Source organism: Aptenodytes patagonicus, chromosome 1, assembly GCF_965638725.1.
Source record: "Aptenodytes patagonicus chromosome 1, bAptPat1.pri.cur, whole genome shotgun sequence".
NCBI lineage: Eukaryota > Metazoa > Chordata > Aves > Sphenisciformes > Spheniscidae > Aptenodytes > Aptenodytes patagonicus.
Genome location: NC_134949.1, coordinates 92166 through 112328, shown reverse-complemented (window position 1 = coordinate 112328; position 20163 = coordinate 92166). Strand labels below are relative to the sequence as shown.

The 20163-nt window shown below is 50.3% G+C and overlaps 1 protein-coding gene across 2 annotated transcripts in view; it reads left to right on the top strand.

Annotated features, from left to right (window-relative positions):
* The window catches only part of SHANK3 (SH3 and multiple ankyrin repeat domains 3), a 404972-nt gene that overhangs the window by 367852 nt on the left and 16957 nt on the right, over positions 1 to 20163 (top strand). For both annotated transcript variants that reach the window (XM_076341473.1, XM_076341380.1), the window contains one exon: positions 9159 to 11484. In XM_076341473.1, coding sequence (XP_076197588.1) covers positions 9159 to 11484 — 2326 coding nt within the window. The remainder of the gene's footprint in view (positions 1 to 9158; positions 11485 to 20163) is intronic.

The following is a 20163-nucleotide window of genomic DNA, read 5'->3' as shown; positions in this document are numbered from 1 at the left end:
AGGTCTGGTGGCACAGTGACAGTATGGGGGTCTCATTTTCTTATCTTGATTTTGTGTATCAGTGGGTTTCATCCAGGTGGTAACACCAAGCCACAGTGTTAGCAAGGTCTGAGGGCTGTGCAGGTCGGAGCTGGGGAGAGTGCGTTATCACTTATGTAGAGAAGCTGAGGGGCAGGAGGAAAGGGGGCAGAGAGAAAGGTGGTGTGCTGTGTGGCAAGCGCTAATTTTAAGTAACCCCAAGGCATCATTTGATAGTAATGGTGATGCCAAAACAAATTGTATGTTTAACACACAAAATAAGTGACTAGAAAGTAAATTCTGCTTCAAGCTGCAGCTGAGAGCCGCACAATCTCAGCAAGAATGTAAAAATTAGTTGAAAAAATGCAAGGGTTAGTATTCAAAATGTACTTTTTAATGTACAGAGCCACAGAATTGCTGTGCATACATGCCTCACATTTGTGTTTGTATGAGAGCGGCTGGTACCTGTAGTCCCACGTGAGATTGGTCTGAGAGTAGTAGATAGCTAGAAATAATCAAATGTGTGTATGATTAATCTGAAAAACAAACTAGGAGAGAGAATCTTAAAAAAAAAAAAAAAAATAGTGGGTGTTTAATGGACTGCCCTGGTGTGTACTTATACACCGTCTTGGTAACACTGCTGTCCTGCCATGAAGTCTACAGGCAGAAAGGTCCCCTAACTGAAGAGCTAAACTAGAACCTGGGCTGAGCAGATGATAGAAAGGCTGAGAGAGTTGGGGTTGTTCAGCCTGGAGAAGAGAAGGCTTCGGGGAGACCTTATTGCAGCCTATCAGTACTTAAAGGGGGCTTATAAAAAAGATGGCGGCAAACTTTTTAGCAGGGTCTGTTGCGACAGGACAAGGGGGAATGGCTTTAAACTAAAGGGGGGTAGATTTAGACTAGATATAAGGAAGAAATATTTTACGCTGAGGGTAGTGAAACACTGGCACAAGTTGCCCAGAGAGGTGGTGGATGCCCCATCCCTGGAAACATTCCAGGTCAGGTTGGACGGGGCTCTGAGCAACCTGATGTAGTTGAAGATGTCCCTGCCCACGGCAGGGGAGTTGGACTAGATGACCTTTAGAGGTCCCTTCCAACCCAAACTATTCTATGAGTCTATGATTCTATACAGTGTAGGAAGCGAATGTAGGCATTAATTAGTTGCTCGTATGCTGCAATACTGTTAATGTACACGGTAGAAAGGGAGCAGAGTTGGCTGCCTTGGTGCTTGGGATCACCACAGCACCGACCCACAGACTTGCTAGAGTAGAAGTAACCTGTTAATTTTCTCATGAAGGTAAAAATGATCAATAGCACATGCAGGATGGGATTCAGCTCATCCAGCCTTACATGTTAAAAATGCGGAAATCTCCATCCAAGTAAGGTGCCCAGGAACCCTCTGTAGTGACCAGAGGGAAATAGGCACTTTTAACATGATTTATCTGATGTCTTGATCTTAGAGGTGAATCCCACACAAGTGCCCATTGGCTATAAGAGGTATCTAGTGACCGTTGAGGTGTACAGCTACCTGGCAGACAAGCATGCAGTGGCCAGTGGTGTCTGAAGTGCATCTTTATTTTGCAAACTATATCCTAGACGTTTGTTTTATGTGTGAGAATGTTTGTGAAAATGCTTCTAAGCAGAAGTTGTTCAAGGTTCAATCAAGCCACAAAGAGCTGGAAATCATATTAAAGGGGATCTATTGTGTAAAATAGCATCTTAACCCAGTAATAGATCATAAACTGGAAAAGTATTCATTAAATATGAAATACTTGCTCATAAGGAGCTCCTTTTTGCCTCTGAAAGCAGAGTCAATGACTGAAGAAGTTCCTTTTAAAGCTACACATTGTTGTGTGACACTCGTGCAGGTATGCTGTCAAGGATCTCTGCACGCAGAGAACGGTGAGAAGAGGGATTCGAAGTTTGTAGGGTTTATACAACTGTAAGGTTTGTTGGGTTGTGTGTAGGGTTTATATGCTCATGAGCATAGAGTGTAACGTTCCATGTACATCTTTTTTGTTCAGCACCTAGAGCATTGAGACCCTGATCCTTGTGCAGGATTCCCAGCCGTTACAGCTACATACACCGTGCAGTAAGGGGATTAGAAACACTAGATTAAATCTGCATCAAGGAAGGTTAAAAACAGACCTGGAGATGCCCTGTTTCTGAGCAGGAATGGCTGCAGCTGTCACGAGCACAGCATCCAAGCACAACCCGACAATAAATACAAGAAAAAAATCACACATAGCTCTTAATTATGCTTGATCCAAGAATGGCATGCGTCTGTCTGCACCGAAAGGGAACAATTCTGTTGATGAGGGGACAGCAATTTCTTCTTTCCCGTTTGCCTGCCACAATACACACCAAAAGCAGTGCCTCTTAGAAACCAGCTAATTTTTGTGGAATTCCAAATAAGCTAAAATAGAAAGCGGCCAAACAGTAGAAATTGGGTTGCAATTGGCTTGTTTTAGAAGTCCTTCTTGAGCTGTCATTTCACACCCACAATGACAGGCTCATATGCTGTACAGTCAGTTGACTTCATGATAAAAATCACTACTAAAAGCAAGGAACTAGATGAAAAATAAGCAGGGGTTGGTTGGTTGGTTTGTTTTTTTGGTGAAGAAAAGCTCTGAATTATTTGCATATTACACAGCTGGTTTAGATTCCCAGGGACTTGTGACAAAAGATCAAAGCATTTCATGTTTGCATCTAAAAATTCCTTGAGACAAAGGTAGTTAACCCTCAACTGGCTACAAAGAAAGCTGAACGGAAGAAATATTTCAACAAAAATGTGAAGAAAAGGAATGCATTGCAGTGGGGAGGCTGATAGAAAAGAAAATCTCTGTCAGACTTCCAAGATAGCTACCATGCCATCTGCTTCAGCATCAGAAGTTAAAAACACTTGAAAGTCTGCAGAACCATCATGGTACTTGCTAAGTCTCTCCCCTGAGAAAATTCAAGATGGTGTAGATGGTGGTTTTGCACAGATAGAAGTAGTGTGTGTCCCCATGTCAATTAGAAACACGACGGGCTGCAGGCGCTGGCTGTAGGTGGCAGATGCACCTTACTGACTAAGCACTGTCACTGCTGAGGAAATAAGGGGTGACTTGGTGTTCAAAAGGACATTGAGGATGCTGGGCTGCTCCTGCTCTTCCAGCTCGGGGGGTGAGTGTGCATCCTTACTTGGCTGCACGAAGGTCTGGCAGGGTGGGGGCAGCTCTGCCACCAGGGCTGGCAGCCCTCCGCGATCCTGTTCCAGGGCCATCGCTCCCTGTACAGATCCTGGGTGAACTCCCAATGCTTTCCCCTCTTCTAAACAGGTTCTCAGGTTCACCCTAGCTGCCATTTAAGCTTTGTGCCTTAGCAGCCAGCACAGTACTGTTATTTCACTGCTTTCTGAAGGACAGTGGGCTTTCCTCCTCCTCCTGTCAGTTCTGTTGTTGCCTGGAGCTGATGCCAGCCCCGCGCATCCGAGGACGGTGATGCTCACCTGCTTTCCACTTGTGGACATGAGCATAGCTGTGGCACTTGGCACCTTTCTGCTCTAACTCAGGGGTGGCTTTGGGAGCTGCTCTGCCATCCCTGCATGGGGAAAGCAAGGTTGGGAATGGTGGCGTGTGCTCTGGAGAGAGCCACCTCATTAGCGAGCCCAAATTAATGCACAGAGTTAGATTCTCACAGGGATTTAGGCTGTTATGGCAACAGGCCCAAAAGCATTATGGAGAGTTTTTGTGTTTTCCTTGGAGATTAATAATGCATTGAGCATGCTGTGAATTGCAGAGAAGGGTTGCCCTGAGGCTTGTGGCATTGCCAGGCTGCACTTCGGGCATGCACCCGGGCGCGTGATTCTCATTTCAGACCAGTTACTCTGGGTGCTCGGAGGTGGGGTTCTTTGCTGGTCTTTGCTGGTCGCTGGAGACTCCATTTTGACTCAAGCCCTTTATTCCTGCATGCACCGACCTCTGCAGTTTGATCCTGGTGATGTCTTGTTGCTCTTTGTAGGAAGCATATATGCCCCACTATGATGAAGACACAGTATATGCTGTTTGAAGAGACAGAATCTCGATGACAGTTAGCAAAGGGACAGGTTTGTTTATTTGTCACTGAAGTTTAATCTTCCAGTTATGTACATGCAAGATGGACCAGGCACAGAGGGAGGTCACAGGCAGCACACAAAGGGTCGTGCCATTTGTGACTGACAGATGCTGTCTTTTCTCAGAGGTCAGCCCCACCTCCACCATCCCTCTGGAGAACTTGGAATAGCTCACAAGGTTTCACGTTCATCTGGCAGCCCATCGGTGTGTGGTAGAGGGCTGAGGTCTGGAGGAGGTGGGAGCGCTCGGTCACTGGCAGCAGAGTGTGCCGGGAAACAGAGCACAGACGCCATGCATGTTCCGGCGACACAGGGGAATAGCAAACGGCAAGTCAGTAATTGCTGGGTTGAGATCCGTCAGAATGAAAGGACAATCTAGTTCAGATGCTACAAATTTAAAGGAACTGCCTTCCCCCAGTGTCGTGCTGCATGTTAGAGAGAGTCTGGCTGAGGCTCATCACTGGAGACTTTTCGTGTTGGCTGATAGCCTGTTCTGTGGGTGCACACATTGGTGGAGAGACGCTCTGCTCTTTCTTGGGTACCTCTGAGTTTTTTAGAAGGGCTCCAAACGCTGCAGGAGTTGGTCAGGCTCTTTCTCTTGCAGACCACCCATCCCCTGAGTCGTGGCCCATTGCCCCACGCAGCATTTAGCAACAGGCAAGTGTTAAGATAAAAGTGAAAAATGAACATATTTACGACAAGTAATTAGCTGTTAACATTTTAGTCAGGAGTGGAATTGGATAAAAGAGCACCATGCTTTCAGCTACCAGTATTTTAGATAAACTCAAATAGCTTCTCTCTCCGTTTCAAGTTAAAAACCGCCAGGGTGGTTTCACCGGTCATGTAGCTGGTCCCTCACCTTTTAGGAGGACCCTTGTCCTCAGCACTGCTTTCACCAGGGGGATTTCTGTATGGCTGTATGCTCATTACCTCTGCAGGTGTCTGTGCAGAGTCCAGCCTGCTCTGCAAGGATTGAACACAATTCATAAATTCAATACTTAATCAAGACATCAGGTTTCAAGCCTGCTCCCAAGGGATTACTGGTTGCCTTTGTTCAACTTTGGAGACTCCCTGAGCAGAACTATATCCTGCATAGACAGTAAATAAAACTCAGCAATGATTAGTCTCATGCTTAACCATAAACAGATGCTTCTGTGTTAAGGGAGAGGTTTCATTTTGCCCATGTGATCACATTTAAACATCAGTGAGGAGTTTCTTCCTATCATGAAGACTGTATTTTACAAAATTTGCTATTACAGTAGGAATGGGTAGTGAATGATTTGCATAAGAGAACATAATAACACAGCAACACAATTCAAAGAAAGCCTTGTAAAAGGTCTTTACAGACCGGATGGGCATTAAACTGAACTGATAGGTGTAGTTTCAAAAGAAAGAAAAGGAGGTAATTCTGCACACGGTGCTAGTAAACTGCAGAGCTCACTGCTGCAGGGTATTGGGAGTGTGAGAAATTTGCGTGAGTTCAAAGAGCACTGCCAAGTGTCTGGAAGAAGAAAGTCCACCAAGGGTTAAACACAAAGGCAGTCTGACTCAGCCAGCTCTTGATCAGCAAATTGCTGGAAGCTGACAGAGTATTTGGGAGGGGCGAAGCAGCACTGCATGCTTGCTGTGTTCTTATATGCTTCCTCAGGCAATTATTATTGGCCGCTGCCAGGCAGCACGCTGGGCTAGATGTGCCTTTGATCTGCAAGACTGGAGGAGAGATGGAGAAGTGGAGTATCGAGGCAGTGTCGTCAACAGAATGTAGGGAGTGAGCAAGCTGCATGGAGAGGAGGAGAGGCAGATGAGTAAATGGATGTAGTTGTTTATGCAGGACTCGGATGGCAAGCACACAGACACAGTGAGCAGAGGAGCTGTGTCAGAATGGTGAGTTGCAGGTAGTGAAGAAAGCGCCTGCCAAGAATTTGCTTTCCTCCCACCTCTCCCATCAGTGATCTCTCCTGCGTGTTGATTTTCTTGCTGAGGAGCAATAGGAGATGTTCATTTTCACAGGGAACAGTCATGAATTCCAGCTATTCCAAGGAGCAGGGTTGTAGAGATGGTCAGCTTGGGAACCAGAACTGGAATGAAGCCACTCTTCTTCTGTTGTAGGATCAAAGGATAATTCAGGTTGGAAGGATGAGGTCTCCAGTCCAACCTGCAGCTCAAAGCAGGGTCAGCTATGAGGGTTTTATCCAGTCTGGTCTCAAAAACCTCCAAGGATGGAGACTGCACACCCTTTCTGGGCAGCCTGTTCCACTGCTTGACTGTCCTCATCATAAAATTTCTCCTTTTATCCAGCCAGAACCTCTCATTTCGGTTTTGCCCGTTGCCTCTTGTTCTCCCACCATGTACCACTGTGAAAAGCCTGGCTTTATCTTCTTGATAACCTCCCTGTAGGTACCAGAAGGCTGCCGTTAGGTCCCCCCAAAAGCCATTCCTTCTGCAGGCTGAACAAGCCCAGCTCTCTCAGCCTCTCCAGACAGAGCAAGAGCTCCAGCCCTGACTGTCTTGGTGGCTCTCCACTGAACTCCCTTTAGTTTGTTGATGTATTTCTTGTATTGGGGACCCCAAAACTGGATGCAGTGTTGTAGGTGTTGTCTCATGAGTGGGAGTGAGAGGTGTAACCTCTTTGCTCTGTCTGTTGCCTTTGCTCCTGTTCACACAGCCCAGGATGCTGTTGACATTTGCTGCTGAGGCACAGGGCCAGCCCATGTTCACCTCACTGCATACCAAGCCCCCCAAGTTCTTTTCCAGAGTTGCTTCCCAGCCAGCCAGTCCTCAGCCTGTCCAGTTGCAAGGGGTTCTTCCGTCTCAGGTGTGGGACTTTGCATCTGTCCTTGTTGAAATTCATGGAGTTCTTGCTGGCCCATTCCTCTAGCCTGTCTAGGTCCTTCTGAGATCTCTAGCTGGTCATTGAACTTGGTAGTGCTTCAGATATCATTTTCCATAGTGCTCCCCTCAAAAAAATGGAGGAGAGATGCTTGTGCAGAGAAAAATAACAAGTGAGGAACAGAGAGAATAAAATGAGTAATTGTAGAAGCAGGTATGTAAAGTAAAACAAAAACTAATACCTATGCCATGAATATGTTTAGATTATCTAACTGTCCCCTTCACCCTTCCTTCACTTGAAATACTTTGCTTTTAACATATTAAAAGATCTTCACAGCAGGGACTGTGAGCTCACAGGTAGAACGGGGGTACCACACGTACAACTTTCACTGTTCACGGTCGACAGCCGAGGATTTGCAGCAGCCAGTGACTGTTGGTAGTCAGTGTCTCCTCTGGCCTGGCAGCCACTTGGCCAGTCTGCTCTTTGCAGATCAGGAAATTTGAGAAAGACCAACCAGCTTTCCAGTTTTATTTCCCGAAATAGCTCTGTACTTGACAGAGTAGTACCTATCTACAGGATGGTCAGCACATCCCTAAGACAAGCTCTAATGGCACTAGACCATGTTCTGTAACAGTCTGGGCATGGTAACAGAGCTCTGCTGCATAAATTTCCTTGTTTTAACTCCTGGCCATTCCCAGGTGAGAAGTAGAAATAAGCATAAAGGCATGACTTTTTTTTTGGATCTTCATGCTGTTAAGAATATGACAATGCCTATACTGAATCAAACCATGGCTCCATCTAGTGCAGGATCCTGTCTTAAGCATTGCTTTTAAGCAGATGCCCAGGGAAGAGCGAAAACAGGGCAAGGATATGATATTTCTCCTGAATACTCACCCAGGCAGCTACTGTCTTCAGTTCAGAGGTTTCTGTGCACATAATAGCCCACAAAAAGTGCATCCTCCACGGCTTTGTCCAGTCTCTCTTTGAACTTGTTTCGTGCTTCCAGTTCATTATGCTACCTTGGTATTAAAAATCCCCAAACTGTGTTCAGCAAAAATAGCATGGCTTTGAACATAGTGATTGATCAATACGATGAGATGTAAAGTTCAGTGCTCACTGGCCAAAATATTCTGTTTTTCTCCCAGCAGACTCTGCATCTGCAGGCATTTGGTGAAATTGCTAATGTGTAATACAAGGCACAGTTGCCAAAGCACTTTGAATGCTGGTGGACATTACAGAAAAAGCATTAGAGCCAAAAAAGCAGGTGGCCACCATGCTGCTGTGCCAAGACATGGCTTTCTGCCATCCTGAGCATTCTCTCAAGAGCAATTTGAAACCTTGAAAACAGCTGAACTGTGACTGAAAAGAAGGAGGTATGGCAAGTAAGTGATGAGCATAGCAAGGCAGGACTTGGTGAAGAGGGGCAGGCTCATGCAGAGGGCTGGAGCAAGCTAGGCTGGTTAACTAGCATCCATGCAAGTACTTGCACCATACTTGCTATATTAGTGGTTTTTTTCCTCCTATTACTTTACTTAGCGAGGTTCTCATACTCTTTCGCTGAGTATTACAAGTACCTGAAAAAGCTCTTGCTGTGCACCCAGGTAGTAAGTTAATAGTAAGGATGGCAGAATCTGGCTTCCTTGGGTACTTCCAATTCTTGAAATACATAACTTAAGTTTCTGCTAGACCCTGCTTCTGAATTCAGTCTAGCACATTGAAGCATATGTAACCCCTCGGGGGAAAGGGGGGAAGTGTGACACGAGAACAGCGAGCGGGAGAGTGAGAGAACCTGCACATGGGAGATGGCACTGTTTGCTGTGAATTGCACAACCTGGTTGCACTCAGCTGTCTCACACGTTGGCAGTTGGGTGTCGGGAGGTTTGATCAAGCAAGTGTTCCATTCTGTCACTGTTGCGTTGGTCTGGAGAGTGTTCAGCCTGGCTGGAAGGTGTTGGGCACAACTGTCTGGTGGATTTAAAACAATGTAAGACATTGTGAGAGTCTGCAGCCGCCTTTCTGTGCCAAGTGAACATGAGCAAAGGGCCAAACTGCAAACGCTTGCACCAAGCAAATAAAAGATGAAGTGGAAAGTCACCTCAGAAAGAAAGTGGGGTGGACGGAAGAAAGGGATGTCATATATCCAATTTGCGGCAACTGTCGTGCTCTGGATTCTCTAGAGATGTCCTCTCTGACTTCACTGTTCTTCTTGCTTTCCAGGTGAAGACGAGAAACTTGCTGCTTCTTTGCTAGATGGGAAGTTTCCCCGGAGCACATCGATGCAAGACACTGTTAGGGAAGGACATGGGATTCCACCACCACCTCAAACAGCCCCACCCCCACCTCCTTCTCCATATTACTTTGACACAGGCCCCCCTCCATCCTTCTCGCCACCTCCACCCCCAGGAAGAGCTTATGATACCATAAGATCAAGCTTTAAGCCAAGCCTGGAGGCTAAACTCCATGGACTCCCGCAGGTCATTAGTGCAGCTGAGATGTATGATCAGGCAAGGACTTCCATTCCTTACCCTGAAAGGCAGAAGAGGGCCCGATCCATGATAATCCTACAGGATTCCTCTCATCTTCCCGTGGAGCCAACAGAGATCCCCCGGCCTGGCCCATCTGCAACCCCTCCAGAGAAGCTGAAGAGGAAGGGGAGAGTGATTGACAACCCTTATGCCAACATGGGTCAATTCAATGTCAGCCTGTTTGCTCCCACCAAGCCACAGAGAAAGAAGAGTCCTCTTGTTAAGCAGTTACAAGTGGAGGATGCACAGGAGAGAGCAGCACTGTCCATCACCGGAGGCTTTACAAGGGAGCCCTCTCCCACCCGCAGGAGCCATCGCCTGAGTGGAGTGGAATATCAGCACCACACCGGCATTGCTCAGGTTGAAGCCACAAGCATCCCCTTTGCCACTGCCATCGCTGGAGTCATGAAGGACAGAGACCGTCGTCTGGATGAGAGGCGGAAATCCACTGTCTTCCTCTCGGTTGGGGCCATTGAAGGAAGCCCCCCCAGCAGTGACATGCCATCCTTGCAGCAGTCCAGGTCTATTGATGAGCGGTTGTTAGGAAGCCGAGATGTACTACTGCCTTCCCCTGTCTCAGCTTTAAAGCCATTAATTAGCAGCTCATCCTCAACGTTCATCCACCCCCTAACAGGAAAGCCCTTGGATCCAAACTCACCACTGGCGCTTGCGCTGGCCGCAAGGGAACGGGCCCTCTCAACTCAAGTCCCATCCCGGTCGCCCACCCCGATCCACAGCCCAGACTCAGACAGAGCAGCACCCCTGTTTGTGGACATCCAAACCAAAGAACCAGAGAGGGGGGAGTTGGAGAGCTTAGTGTCCCCTGTGTACTCACCTGGAGGCAAAGGGGCAATTGGAACAGACTCTGGGACTTTGGCCCCTGCTAAGAGCCAGTGGGGGACTCCGTCCACACTGAGAAAAGAAACTGAGGCAAGAGCAGAAACACCTGGGAAGGAGGAGAAGAAACAAGAAGACAAGAAGTCCATGATTATTAGCATAGTGGATACATCACAGCAGAAGACCGCTGGCCTCATCATGGTTCATGCCACAAGTAATGGCCAAGACGAGATAGGACTTGAGATAAAAGAGGAGAAACCAGCTGTCCCTGAAGCATGCACAGAGCCAGCAGAGTCCCCCAAAGCAGAGACCCAGCCCAGTCCCGTGGGAAAGCCTCCAGTCAGTCCAGCCTCTGACAAGACGCTGGGACAAGGGAGTTCGGAGGAAGAAGTGGAGCCCTACACGGTTACCCTCCCACCAGCTCAGTTGTCTTCAAGTGACGAAGAGACCAGGGAGGAGCTGGCCAAGATAGGGCTGGTGCCTCCACCAGATGAGTTTGCAAACGGGGTACTGGTCACCACCCCTGGCACACCAGTCAGCCACCTGGCTACGCCTAGCACGCCATCCATACCAGCGGCAGCAGTAGCACCTTCTACCACTGGCGGAACACCCTCAGGGAAGCCCTCTGATGCCCCCGTAGCCCCAGAGTCTGCTGCAGACTCGGGAGTGGAAGAGGTGGACACCAGAAGTTCAAGTGACCATCACCTGGAGACCACAAGCACCATCTCTACAGTCTCCAGCATGTCTACGTTGTCCTCAGAAAGCGGGGAGCCTACTGACACATACACTTCCTTTGCGGATGGACAAACTTTTATACTCGAGAAGCCACCAGTGCCTCCAAAGCCAAAACTCAAGTCCCAGCTCAGCAAGGGGCCAGTTACTTTCAGGGACCCACTTTTGAAGCAGTCTTCGGACAGCGAGCTCATCTCCCAGCAACATGCGGCCACTCTGGCATCAGCCAGCATTGGCCGGCCACGCTACCTCTTTCAGAGAAGGTCCAAGCTATGGGGGGACCCCATGGAGAGCAGGCCAATCCATGGGGCTGATGATGACAAGCCAACTGTGATCAGTGAGCTAAGTTCCCGACTACAGCAACTGAATAAGGATACACGATCACTGGGGGAGGAACCAGCCGGGTCCACGTTAGATCCCGGGAAGAAGTCACCTGTGGTCGCAGCACGGTAAGATGCTGGTCACTGGCCAGGGGAGAGGGTGGGTGCAGGGCTTAGGCACCCAGGGGGACAGGGAGGTGCATAAGCAGAGTGTAACTGTGCCGAGTAATCCAGGGTGTGTTTTGTGGGGCATTTCAGAGATGTCAGGACTTCTCAGCTGACGGGGAGAGACATGCTGAGACATGCTTTCCAGAATTTGGTGTGATTTGTTCATGGCTCCTCTCTATGCACCGCACACGTAGCGAGCTCGCACTGTTGCTTTTCCCCTTTAAATTGCCTTCCTGTTGTTTCATGTTCCTCCTCTGTCTCAATGCTATTGTTAAGCTGCTGTATTTAGTCATGGGTTTCACTTCTAAATGTTTGCTCCTGAACAATTAATAACAATGTGTGTTTCTCTAGTGCTTTTCATTTCAAAGGATCTCCAAATGTTGTCAGACTACGTATTAGAGCTCTGGTCAGTCACTGCTGAGCGGGAGCCGTCACGAGGGTGGTCTGTGACAGCCCTTAGAAAGGACACAGCAGCACCACCCCGACCTTTGTTCACTGAGGCAGAGCTCGGCACCGTTTCTGGAACGAGCCAGCTCTGGTGACCTGCAGGGAGGTGTTTTGGCAGGGTGCAGCTGGGGGGTGTTACGCATGGCTGCGGGCAGGGGGGTGCAGCCGGGCATCCCTCCCGTGGGTGCTCACAGCGGCCGTACCCGGCTGAGCGCAGCGCTGGGTCACACATGTCTGTGTGGGCCGGTGGATTAGCTGCTGGCTCAGAGGTATCTATGCAGCGCCTAAGCGTGGTAGATCCTCTCACCCCTTGTTCTCCTCCTCCACGCACAGATCTGTGTGGAGCCCGGCCGGCCCAGGAGATCTGAAAGGTCACGGCAGAGGCACCCCAGGACATGCAGGAGCCTCGTTGTCTTACAAAGTCATACTTGGGTTCCCTCATCCCTCACGGCACTCAGGAGACACCGGTTCTCTCTCCCATGCTGGAGCTGTGACCGTCATGCTCCCCGAGCAGCACAGACCTCTCTGTGTCCCTCGCGCCGCCCTGCGCTGCTCTTCTGCCTGGCGTCTCCTCCGTGCCAGGCCACCCACCGACCTGCTAGCACCTGGCACTTGTTCTGATCTGCTGCCCCCATGGCAGCGGTGGCCACTTTGCCCCACACTTTCACCCCAACATCCCCACCTAACTGTAAAACTAAACTAAACCAAAAAACTCTGAATTAGAGCCCAAGATTTGAGAGCGAATTCTTACAAGGCTCTGAAATTTGAAGTTACAGCAGAAAGTGACCCAAAATCTCCGGTCTCGCTCTACCCTTTCAAGATGCAGCCACACAACACCTCCCACAGTAGCAAAGCCACAGTAAGCACGTCCCACCGGCATTACCGTTGGGTGGTTGCTGGGGGTCAGCGAGGTGCCAGTTCAGCAGGGAGCTCTGAGCTAAGGGGAACCCTTCTTTTGGAAAAGTTTTTCTGAACAGATCATCACAGTGATGCACTACAAGTCCATGTGGTGCTAGCACAGCTGGTGACGTTTCAAGCTGTAGCAGGAGGGACAAAGTGTCCTATCCTAACATACCCCCAGGGGAGTGTTCATGTAGCTCCATCCTTCAGCTGGCTCGTGTCTCCCTGCCAGTGCCTGTGTTGGCAGTGCCAGCCTGGCTGCACTGGTGATCCACCTCTTGGTAGGTACCAAACTTGTAGTTACGACCGCAGTGTGGAATTAAATCTCTGGATCTTGCCCTGCTACACTGTTCTATCTCTCTGGATTTGGCCCCAAATGCATATTAAGGGCATTCCCTGGAGACCAGTGTCTCACATGTGGTCCCTTCTCCCTGCACTGCTCAGTCAGGAACCATGGGGTCCTGTGCTGAATGCACTTAGTTTAATTGCATTTGGGAACCCTTCTGAAATCAGGCACACCATGCCTAATATTCCTTAAAAGTGCTGACTGTGCATATCTTCAGTGACGCTAGAGAACTTGGACGTTACCAGCTTTTAATGGCAGCCAGGCATGGCATCTCAAACAGCCTTCCCATGCCAGGCATTGGCCCTTTGCTGAGACCTGGTTTGGGGCCCAGCTGGCCCTCCCTCACCCAGGGTTGGTGGAGGGGCTGCTGGGTCTCTACCTTCAGCCTCCTTTGGTCTCCCAGAGCCAGCAGCGAAAAGCACCTGTGACTCCACGCAGTGTCAGAACACAGCCCCCCCGCTGCCTGTCCTCTTTCCTTCCCTGGCCTCCCGTGTCCATCCAGATCACCGCGTACAGCTGATCTGCTGTTCTCCATGCAGCCTCCTGGCAGAGATGTCTAAGTACCCCTGGATTCTAGGGGACACCCCTTCTCCATCCTCTGCCTCTCTTTAACCCCTCCTGTCCTCCACCACTGCTTTCCTTTGATTCCTGTGCTTCCAGTAGGCAGTGTGCTTCCCTCACCCCCGTCTCTCCCAGGAGCAGCAGACCCTGCCTAAGCTCCTACCCTGTGACATGATACTGCTGCATGTGACCTTTTGTAGAGAGCCCGTCGTCCTGCACCAGGGAAGTACAGTCCATCCTCCTCTCCTTACCCACCCTGTGTTTGGCACTTTCAACTGTCCTGCAGAGTTAAATGTTCTCATTCTTTTTTCTGAAAGTCATGGCCTTTCATCTCTGAAATTTTTATGCTCCCAGTTGATGTCAAAGACTTGAAATATTTCCCAGGAAGTCAGCTGTAAATAGAATATTTAATGCTGTCAGCCACTCTCCTTCATTGTGAAAATCCCTCTCTTTTATGAAATTGCTGTAAATTCAGAAAATAATGTAAAAAGCAGTTAGATAAGCTTAGATGACCCATTTCAGGACATGTTTTCCAGTCCCTGGGCCTGTCTTGAGAACGACAGTACTACCTAAACCTCCCACAACAGCCACCCCTAAACACGGCAGTGCTGCTAAGGAGGAGTGAGGTGGGACCACGCTGGCGTGATTGCCGCTGCCCGCAGGGATGGCCCTTGAGCATCCCCTCAGGGGCTGAAGGGTGCTGCACCCCTTTGGCCAGGCTTTGTGAAAGCCCGGGTGATGCTGCAGCCAGAGCCCATTTCAGCCCCTCCACGGGGCATTTGGAGGACTAAAGGGCTGTGGCCTGACTTGTGCTGCAACTTTTTCTGTCATTCTTACATTTAGCTCTGCTTCAGAAAGGGTCGTGAGCCAAACTGAAGCTCTTGCCTAGAGCCGGAGGTGTCCTGGAGTTCCACAGGACTCGGGGACGATGAGGTGTCCTTGCAGGAGCCATCCACAAGCTGCCAGTGCCCCTCCAGGGGCTACAGGAGCTGCTGAAGCAGGCAGAGCAGCTTGCCTGCGGTAGCAAGTTTCATTGCTGGAGTTTCTAAGCACATGAAATTCTGAATTTACAGTAGTTACATCTAAGAGCAGGTAACTTCTCTTTGCATGTGGTGGCTGTAGAGCAGGCCCTGGTGCATTTCTCTTGCAGAGGTCTGTGAGGGTCCTGGCTGGGGACCCCAGGAACAGAAGACACAAACTGCTTTCTCCATAACTAACTCTGGCTGTATCTCCTTCTAAGACGGTCTTCCACAGGAGGACATTTGACAAGAGGGACTGAGAAAGAGGCCAAGAAATACTGAGAGTGAGAACGTAAGGTCAGAGTTAAGGCAATCAATAGAGACGATATTTATTCCATCCTCCACGCTCCTCGGGCCCTGTGTGACCAGCCAGGGCTGAGTGTGGTGAGGGAAGCTCTGCTGTGCTCACACACTGCGTGCTGTCAGAGGAAGGTTCTGCTCCCGAAGCAGTAGTGTGCCTGCTTGCTGACATACAGCCTTCTGCACAGTCCTCACCGAGACGCCGTAGCTCGGCGGTGACAGTGACAGCAGAGCAGAGTGACAACTTCCATTCGTAGTGTCCCATGGGAATAAGCGATGACCCTTGAGTTGGGGACACACGAACTTTGCTCCACTGGGAGCTACCCTGACCATTACTTTGACATAGCATCAGTCTCTGAAGGCTGACATGAGGCCAGCAGCAGCTATCTTCATGTTTCACATGAATGGGATCCTTGAAGATCCAGTGTCCCAACGCGCAGTAGCCTTTGCTAAGCTGAGCTGCAGGAGAGTGGCCCGACATCTTGGCGTCTCTCTGACTTGAACTTCCCAGCCACCCCCGGACAGAGCTCATGCAGCAGCAGATGCCGAGCAGTCATTCCACTGAGCAGGAGCAGTGCAAGGACCCCGCAGCTCAGAGCTGCTGCTGAACGCTGAAATGGATTCATTGTGTGACATCCATTACCACAATAAAGCTGATGCTAACTAATGAGAGGTGTACGTTTCTGATTAGTGATCCAGTGAGTCATAGCTAGTGATGCAAATGCCAGCTGAAGAACTGCATTAGTACCAGAGGGTGAACTCATGCGCTTCAGGGTGACTCACGCGTTAAATGTGCAACGTTAAACCCTGTGTTGAGATCGCATTCTTGTGCACTGTCCCCTTGTCCTGTGACTGGCCATGGCCATCCAGCCTCATCAGGCTTGTGTCATTCCTCATTGCGCATAGTCACACTCGGATCTCAACCTCCCACCTCTGCTGACGGGGTTGGTGTGATGCTGATCGGCCAGCCTTTAAAGCTAAATGTGAGCTCATGTTGACTCAAGCCAGAGCATCTGAAGTGTCAACATGGTTCCGGTTTGGGGCTCCAGCTAATGCAGCCAAGAACCTGGGTTAGAGGGTGCTTTGCAAAGGGTTTTGTTTGTTTGTTTGTTTGCTTGTTTGTTTATCTTTAAACAACAGCCGAACATGCCAAATGTATCATGTGAAGCAGAATTTTAGATGCAAAACTGAGTTTTTCAGGTGCTGTTCTGGAAACCCACAACTGCTTTGTATTTCTACAGATCTGAAAGAGAGAGAGAAGAAAAATAAGCCCTTTAGGCATTTAGCTCCTAGGGTAAAGCTACCTCTTTCTATATAAACTCATCAATTAATTCTGTTTCAGTTAAATGGTGTAACATTTCTGGTGCAAGCTTTCAGCCGCTGCAGATACAACCCCCTGTTTCCTTGTAGGCTTTTTGTCTCTTCATGGTGTCTAAACTCATGCACAAAGCAGAGCTGAGCTTGCTTTCCACAGTCAAGGGAATTGTCCATGGAGAGCTGATGAAAAGCTGGAGATTGGCATTGATGAGGCCAGCTGAGATCTGCACTTCTCGACGCCTTCCCTAGAGGGAGTTTGGGGCATATGGGAAGTTACTTGTACTACGCTGAGGTTTGGAGAGGAGGTGGCCTTCCAGCTGAGCAGCAGAGTCCCGGGCAGGGTGCCAGCAGCAGCCCCTGGCCTCGGTGTGCCAGGAGGCTGAAGCCCCTTAGCAGGCGACAGCAGCATCCTTTGGCAACGTCAAGCAGGGCGTCCCCGCAGCCCTGCCTGGAACAGCCGGGCTGCTAACAGCCACAACGCCTGCGGCTTCTGGAGACACGAGTCCCAGCTGGTGCTCGCAGCAGCATGCTGTCCTGCGAGCCCCCGAGCTCCCCTGAGCAGCCCACCTTTCCTCATGTGTCAGGTGCAGCCACCGAAGAGGAAGGCAAACCTGCAGTCCCGTGATGGAGGCTTGGCAGGTCTCCATCCTACTTTGCTGCGGCAGCTGGACTTAAAGATGCTTAATGCGTCTCTGTAGGTAACTGTAAAACTGCATCCTTCGCTCCATGGACTCCCCTTCCTGTGAGAGGAGGCTTCTGCTCATGGAGGCGTGCTGCAGTGGGGCCACTGGCACTGCAGCGGGGGCTCCCGGGCGGCAGGGGGGCTTGCCACGTGTTTTGCTGGCAGCTCAGAGCGGCATGCCGGAGGATGCTCTTCCCCCCTGGTTGCCATGGCATTTTCCCAGCGTTCACCGCAGGATGGCAGGCTGAGGATGGGGCACTCCTGAGCCTGGTCCACCTCTGCGGCTTTTCCACGTAGGCATGTCTCTGCAGACAGCAAGGGAGTGGGAAAGCACAGGCCGTTTAGAGATTAGCTGATGGAGGCTGGGTATTTGGAAAACATGGCAAGAGTTTCTAGAGGGTGCTGTGAAAATGCAGTAATTGAGAAAGCACCTACCGCAGGGAAACGCTCCCCTCGATCCGAGGTAACATACCGATCTAACACCAGCTCAATGCTTCCTGCCGCTGGTGGCCGGGGGCATCTGTTTTTGATGTTGACGTGCATTGCCTACAAGGAGACAGGGGCATTGTGGGTAGCAAGTCTCAGCATGTGTCCATGTCACAGCAAGCACAGCTGGCTTCACCTCATCTGGTCACTAACATCTACTAATCACAGCTCATCCACTCATCCCTCCGAGTGAGTAGAAGAGCAAACCGCGACTCTGCCTCATGCTTGTCCAGAGCGAGACTTGGGAAGAGCAGTGAGGGGTTGTCTAGACCTCGGTGAGAAGAGCTCTGGGTCCCACCAACATTGCGTCACTGCCGAAGTGGCCCAAAAGAGGGAGGAGTTAAAGCCTGCAGGGTTCACTCATTGCTGATTTTAGCTCCAGGAAGGTCCCATGATGCAGTTGTTTTATCACCCAAGCGCAGGAGAAGAGCTGTAAGGGCTGTTCCTTTCAGGGCTTTAGTGCACTAGAAGTGGACGTCACAGAAAAAGGGGTTTTCCTTTTGTATGGAGAAATACGAAGGGACCCATTCAAATTTCAGTTCTTTTGTCAACAAACAGGAGGCAAAGCAACTGCATGGAAAGAGGCCTGCATGCTACCTTGGAGCAGTTCTGTAGGCAATCTGCCACGGTTGCGCATACTCTCCAGTGAGAGCTTAGGAAGAGATTGGCTTGGAGAGTCCCAGGGGCAGCACAGGAGGAGACAAAGTCTCCTAACGATACTAGCCCTAAATTTCCTTTTCCTACAAAGAAGAGATCAGAAGAGAGCAAAGCAGGCTTGTTGCAACGAGAGATGTAACATTTAGCTAAGGTGTAAGCAGCTCTTACATCCGTAATGCTCTGACCCTGCCAGAACCTTGTTGTTGTAAACGTTTACTGACACCCAGGTTTGCTCCCGATTCTCCTTGTTCCACGATGGAGCACAGGCAGGCGAGAGCTCATGGCTGAAAGACTCGCAGTCCAGTTACAGCACCATCTGCAAAATTGCCCAAGAAAAAACATAGCTGGAGGCCGAGACCCTCTTGTATGGTGAAGCATGAGAGGGAGAGTGTTCAAAGTGAGTTTAGAAGTCCTCTTGCTCTTCTACATCACTCCTCGAGCATAGCAGGTTGGTCACCATGACACAGCCGGGACACCATCCCTGGAGGTGCCTGCCATTCCCCAGGGGATAACCACGTGTCCCTCTTGGCTGGCCGGCCCGCCCTGGGGCTGCCCAAATGCCTCCACTGCAAGCTGTGCAGCACTGGGCTAGATCCTCTGGCTGAAACAGCACAGTCTTCACTTGACCCTGCTATTAGTGACCCGCAGCAGCTACCCGACAGTGCTTTCCACCTGCAGTCCCCTGTTTGGCCAAGCAAACCCTGCCTGGAGCGGTACAGCTGCCCGACCGAGGCGGCCATGCTCTCTGCAGGGCTCCTGGCCATTTCTTCCCATTCTGTGTGCAGCCGCTTTGCCTGCAGAAAAGGGATGAAACTCTGAAGGAAAGCAGTGATCATCTGATGTTTGTAGCCACCGTGCCAAACCCAACCATTGCTGACAGCCCCTGATACAGCGAGGGGCCTGGCACTGCAGATGAGGGAGACAAGGAGTCTCTGCTCGGAGGAGGGGGCTATGTCATCTGGGTGAGATGAGGCCTCTCGCTCCCTCCCCATAGCCACAGTTGAGGGATTTCGCGATGCACAAGAAGAAAGTTTAGAAAGCTCAGAAGAGCAGCCCAGCACCCAGGCAGCGGGTGCAAGGTCTCTCTTGCCCCGGCGAGGAGATGCAATGTGTCCCACCTGCTCACTGGAGAGCAAATGTTGAATTTTTTTCCTCTGCCAGCCCAGGGCAAGTCCTTTGGCACAGCACAGACCTCAGCAAGGGATTCAAGCAAACTTCCGTACCAGAGGAACTGTGATTATCCCCTCTGGGAAACACTAACTCACTTGCAAGGCCCTAATATGCCATTGACCTTTAGCTGTAGCTGTTATTCTCACAGTCATGAAAGTGAAACACTTAACACAGCTATTGGGTAAAGTCAGAAAAGATGTTGAACTGTATTTGCCGCTCTTTCTTGTTCTTGCTGTGGGGCATTTTTTCTCATGCATATGTTGTTTCCTTCCCCTCCCTCTTCTGCCCTTCCCCAATCTCTGTCCTGTCCCTTCCCTGTCTCTTCCCCTCCTCCTCCCTCTCCTTCCAGCTGTTACAAATAGCACTGTCGAATCCTTCAGGCTTTGGCTGTCAAATTCATGCAATTATGAATGTCCCATTTCCTGTAGTAAACACACAGACGTAACCTCAGCTGGTGTGGAACGTCCCGACCTTCACTGGCCCCAAAAGCCCCATGTCAGCCATTTCCTGGGTCCCCTCACTGCCCCTGGGAACGCCCCAGCCCAGATGGCAAAGCCTTTCTGTCCGGTGCTCCTGGCGCTGCGGGGCCTGCCCCATCCCCGGCGCAGGGCACCGCTGTGCTGTGCACGCCATCGCCGGAGCCCCCAGGCCCGCACGGCACCGGAGGCCCTGATGAGGTGCCCGGGCCTCGCGGCGTGGCTGGGCTCCTGCGGTACCACTCGGCCTTGGCCCCGTGCCGGCCTCGGGCCACGTGA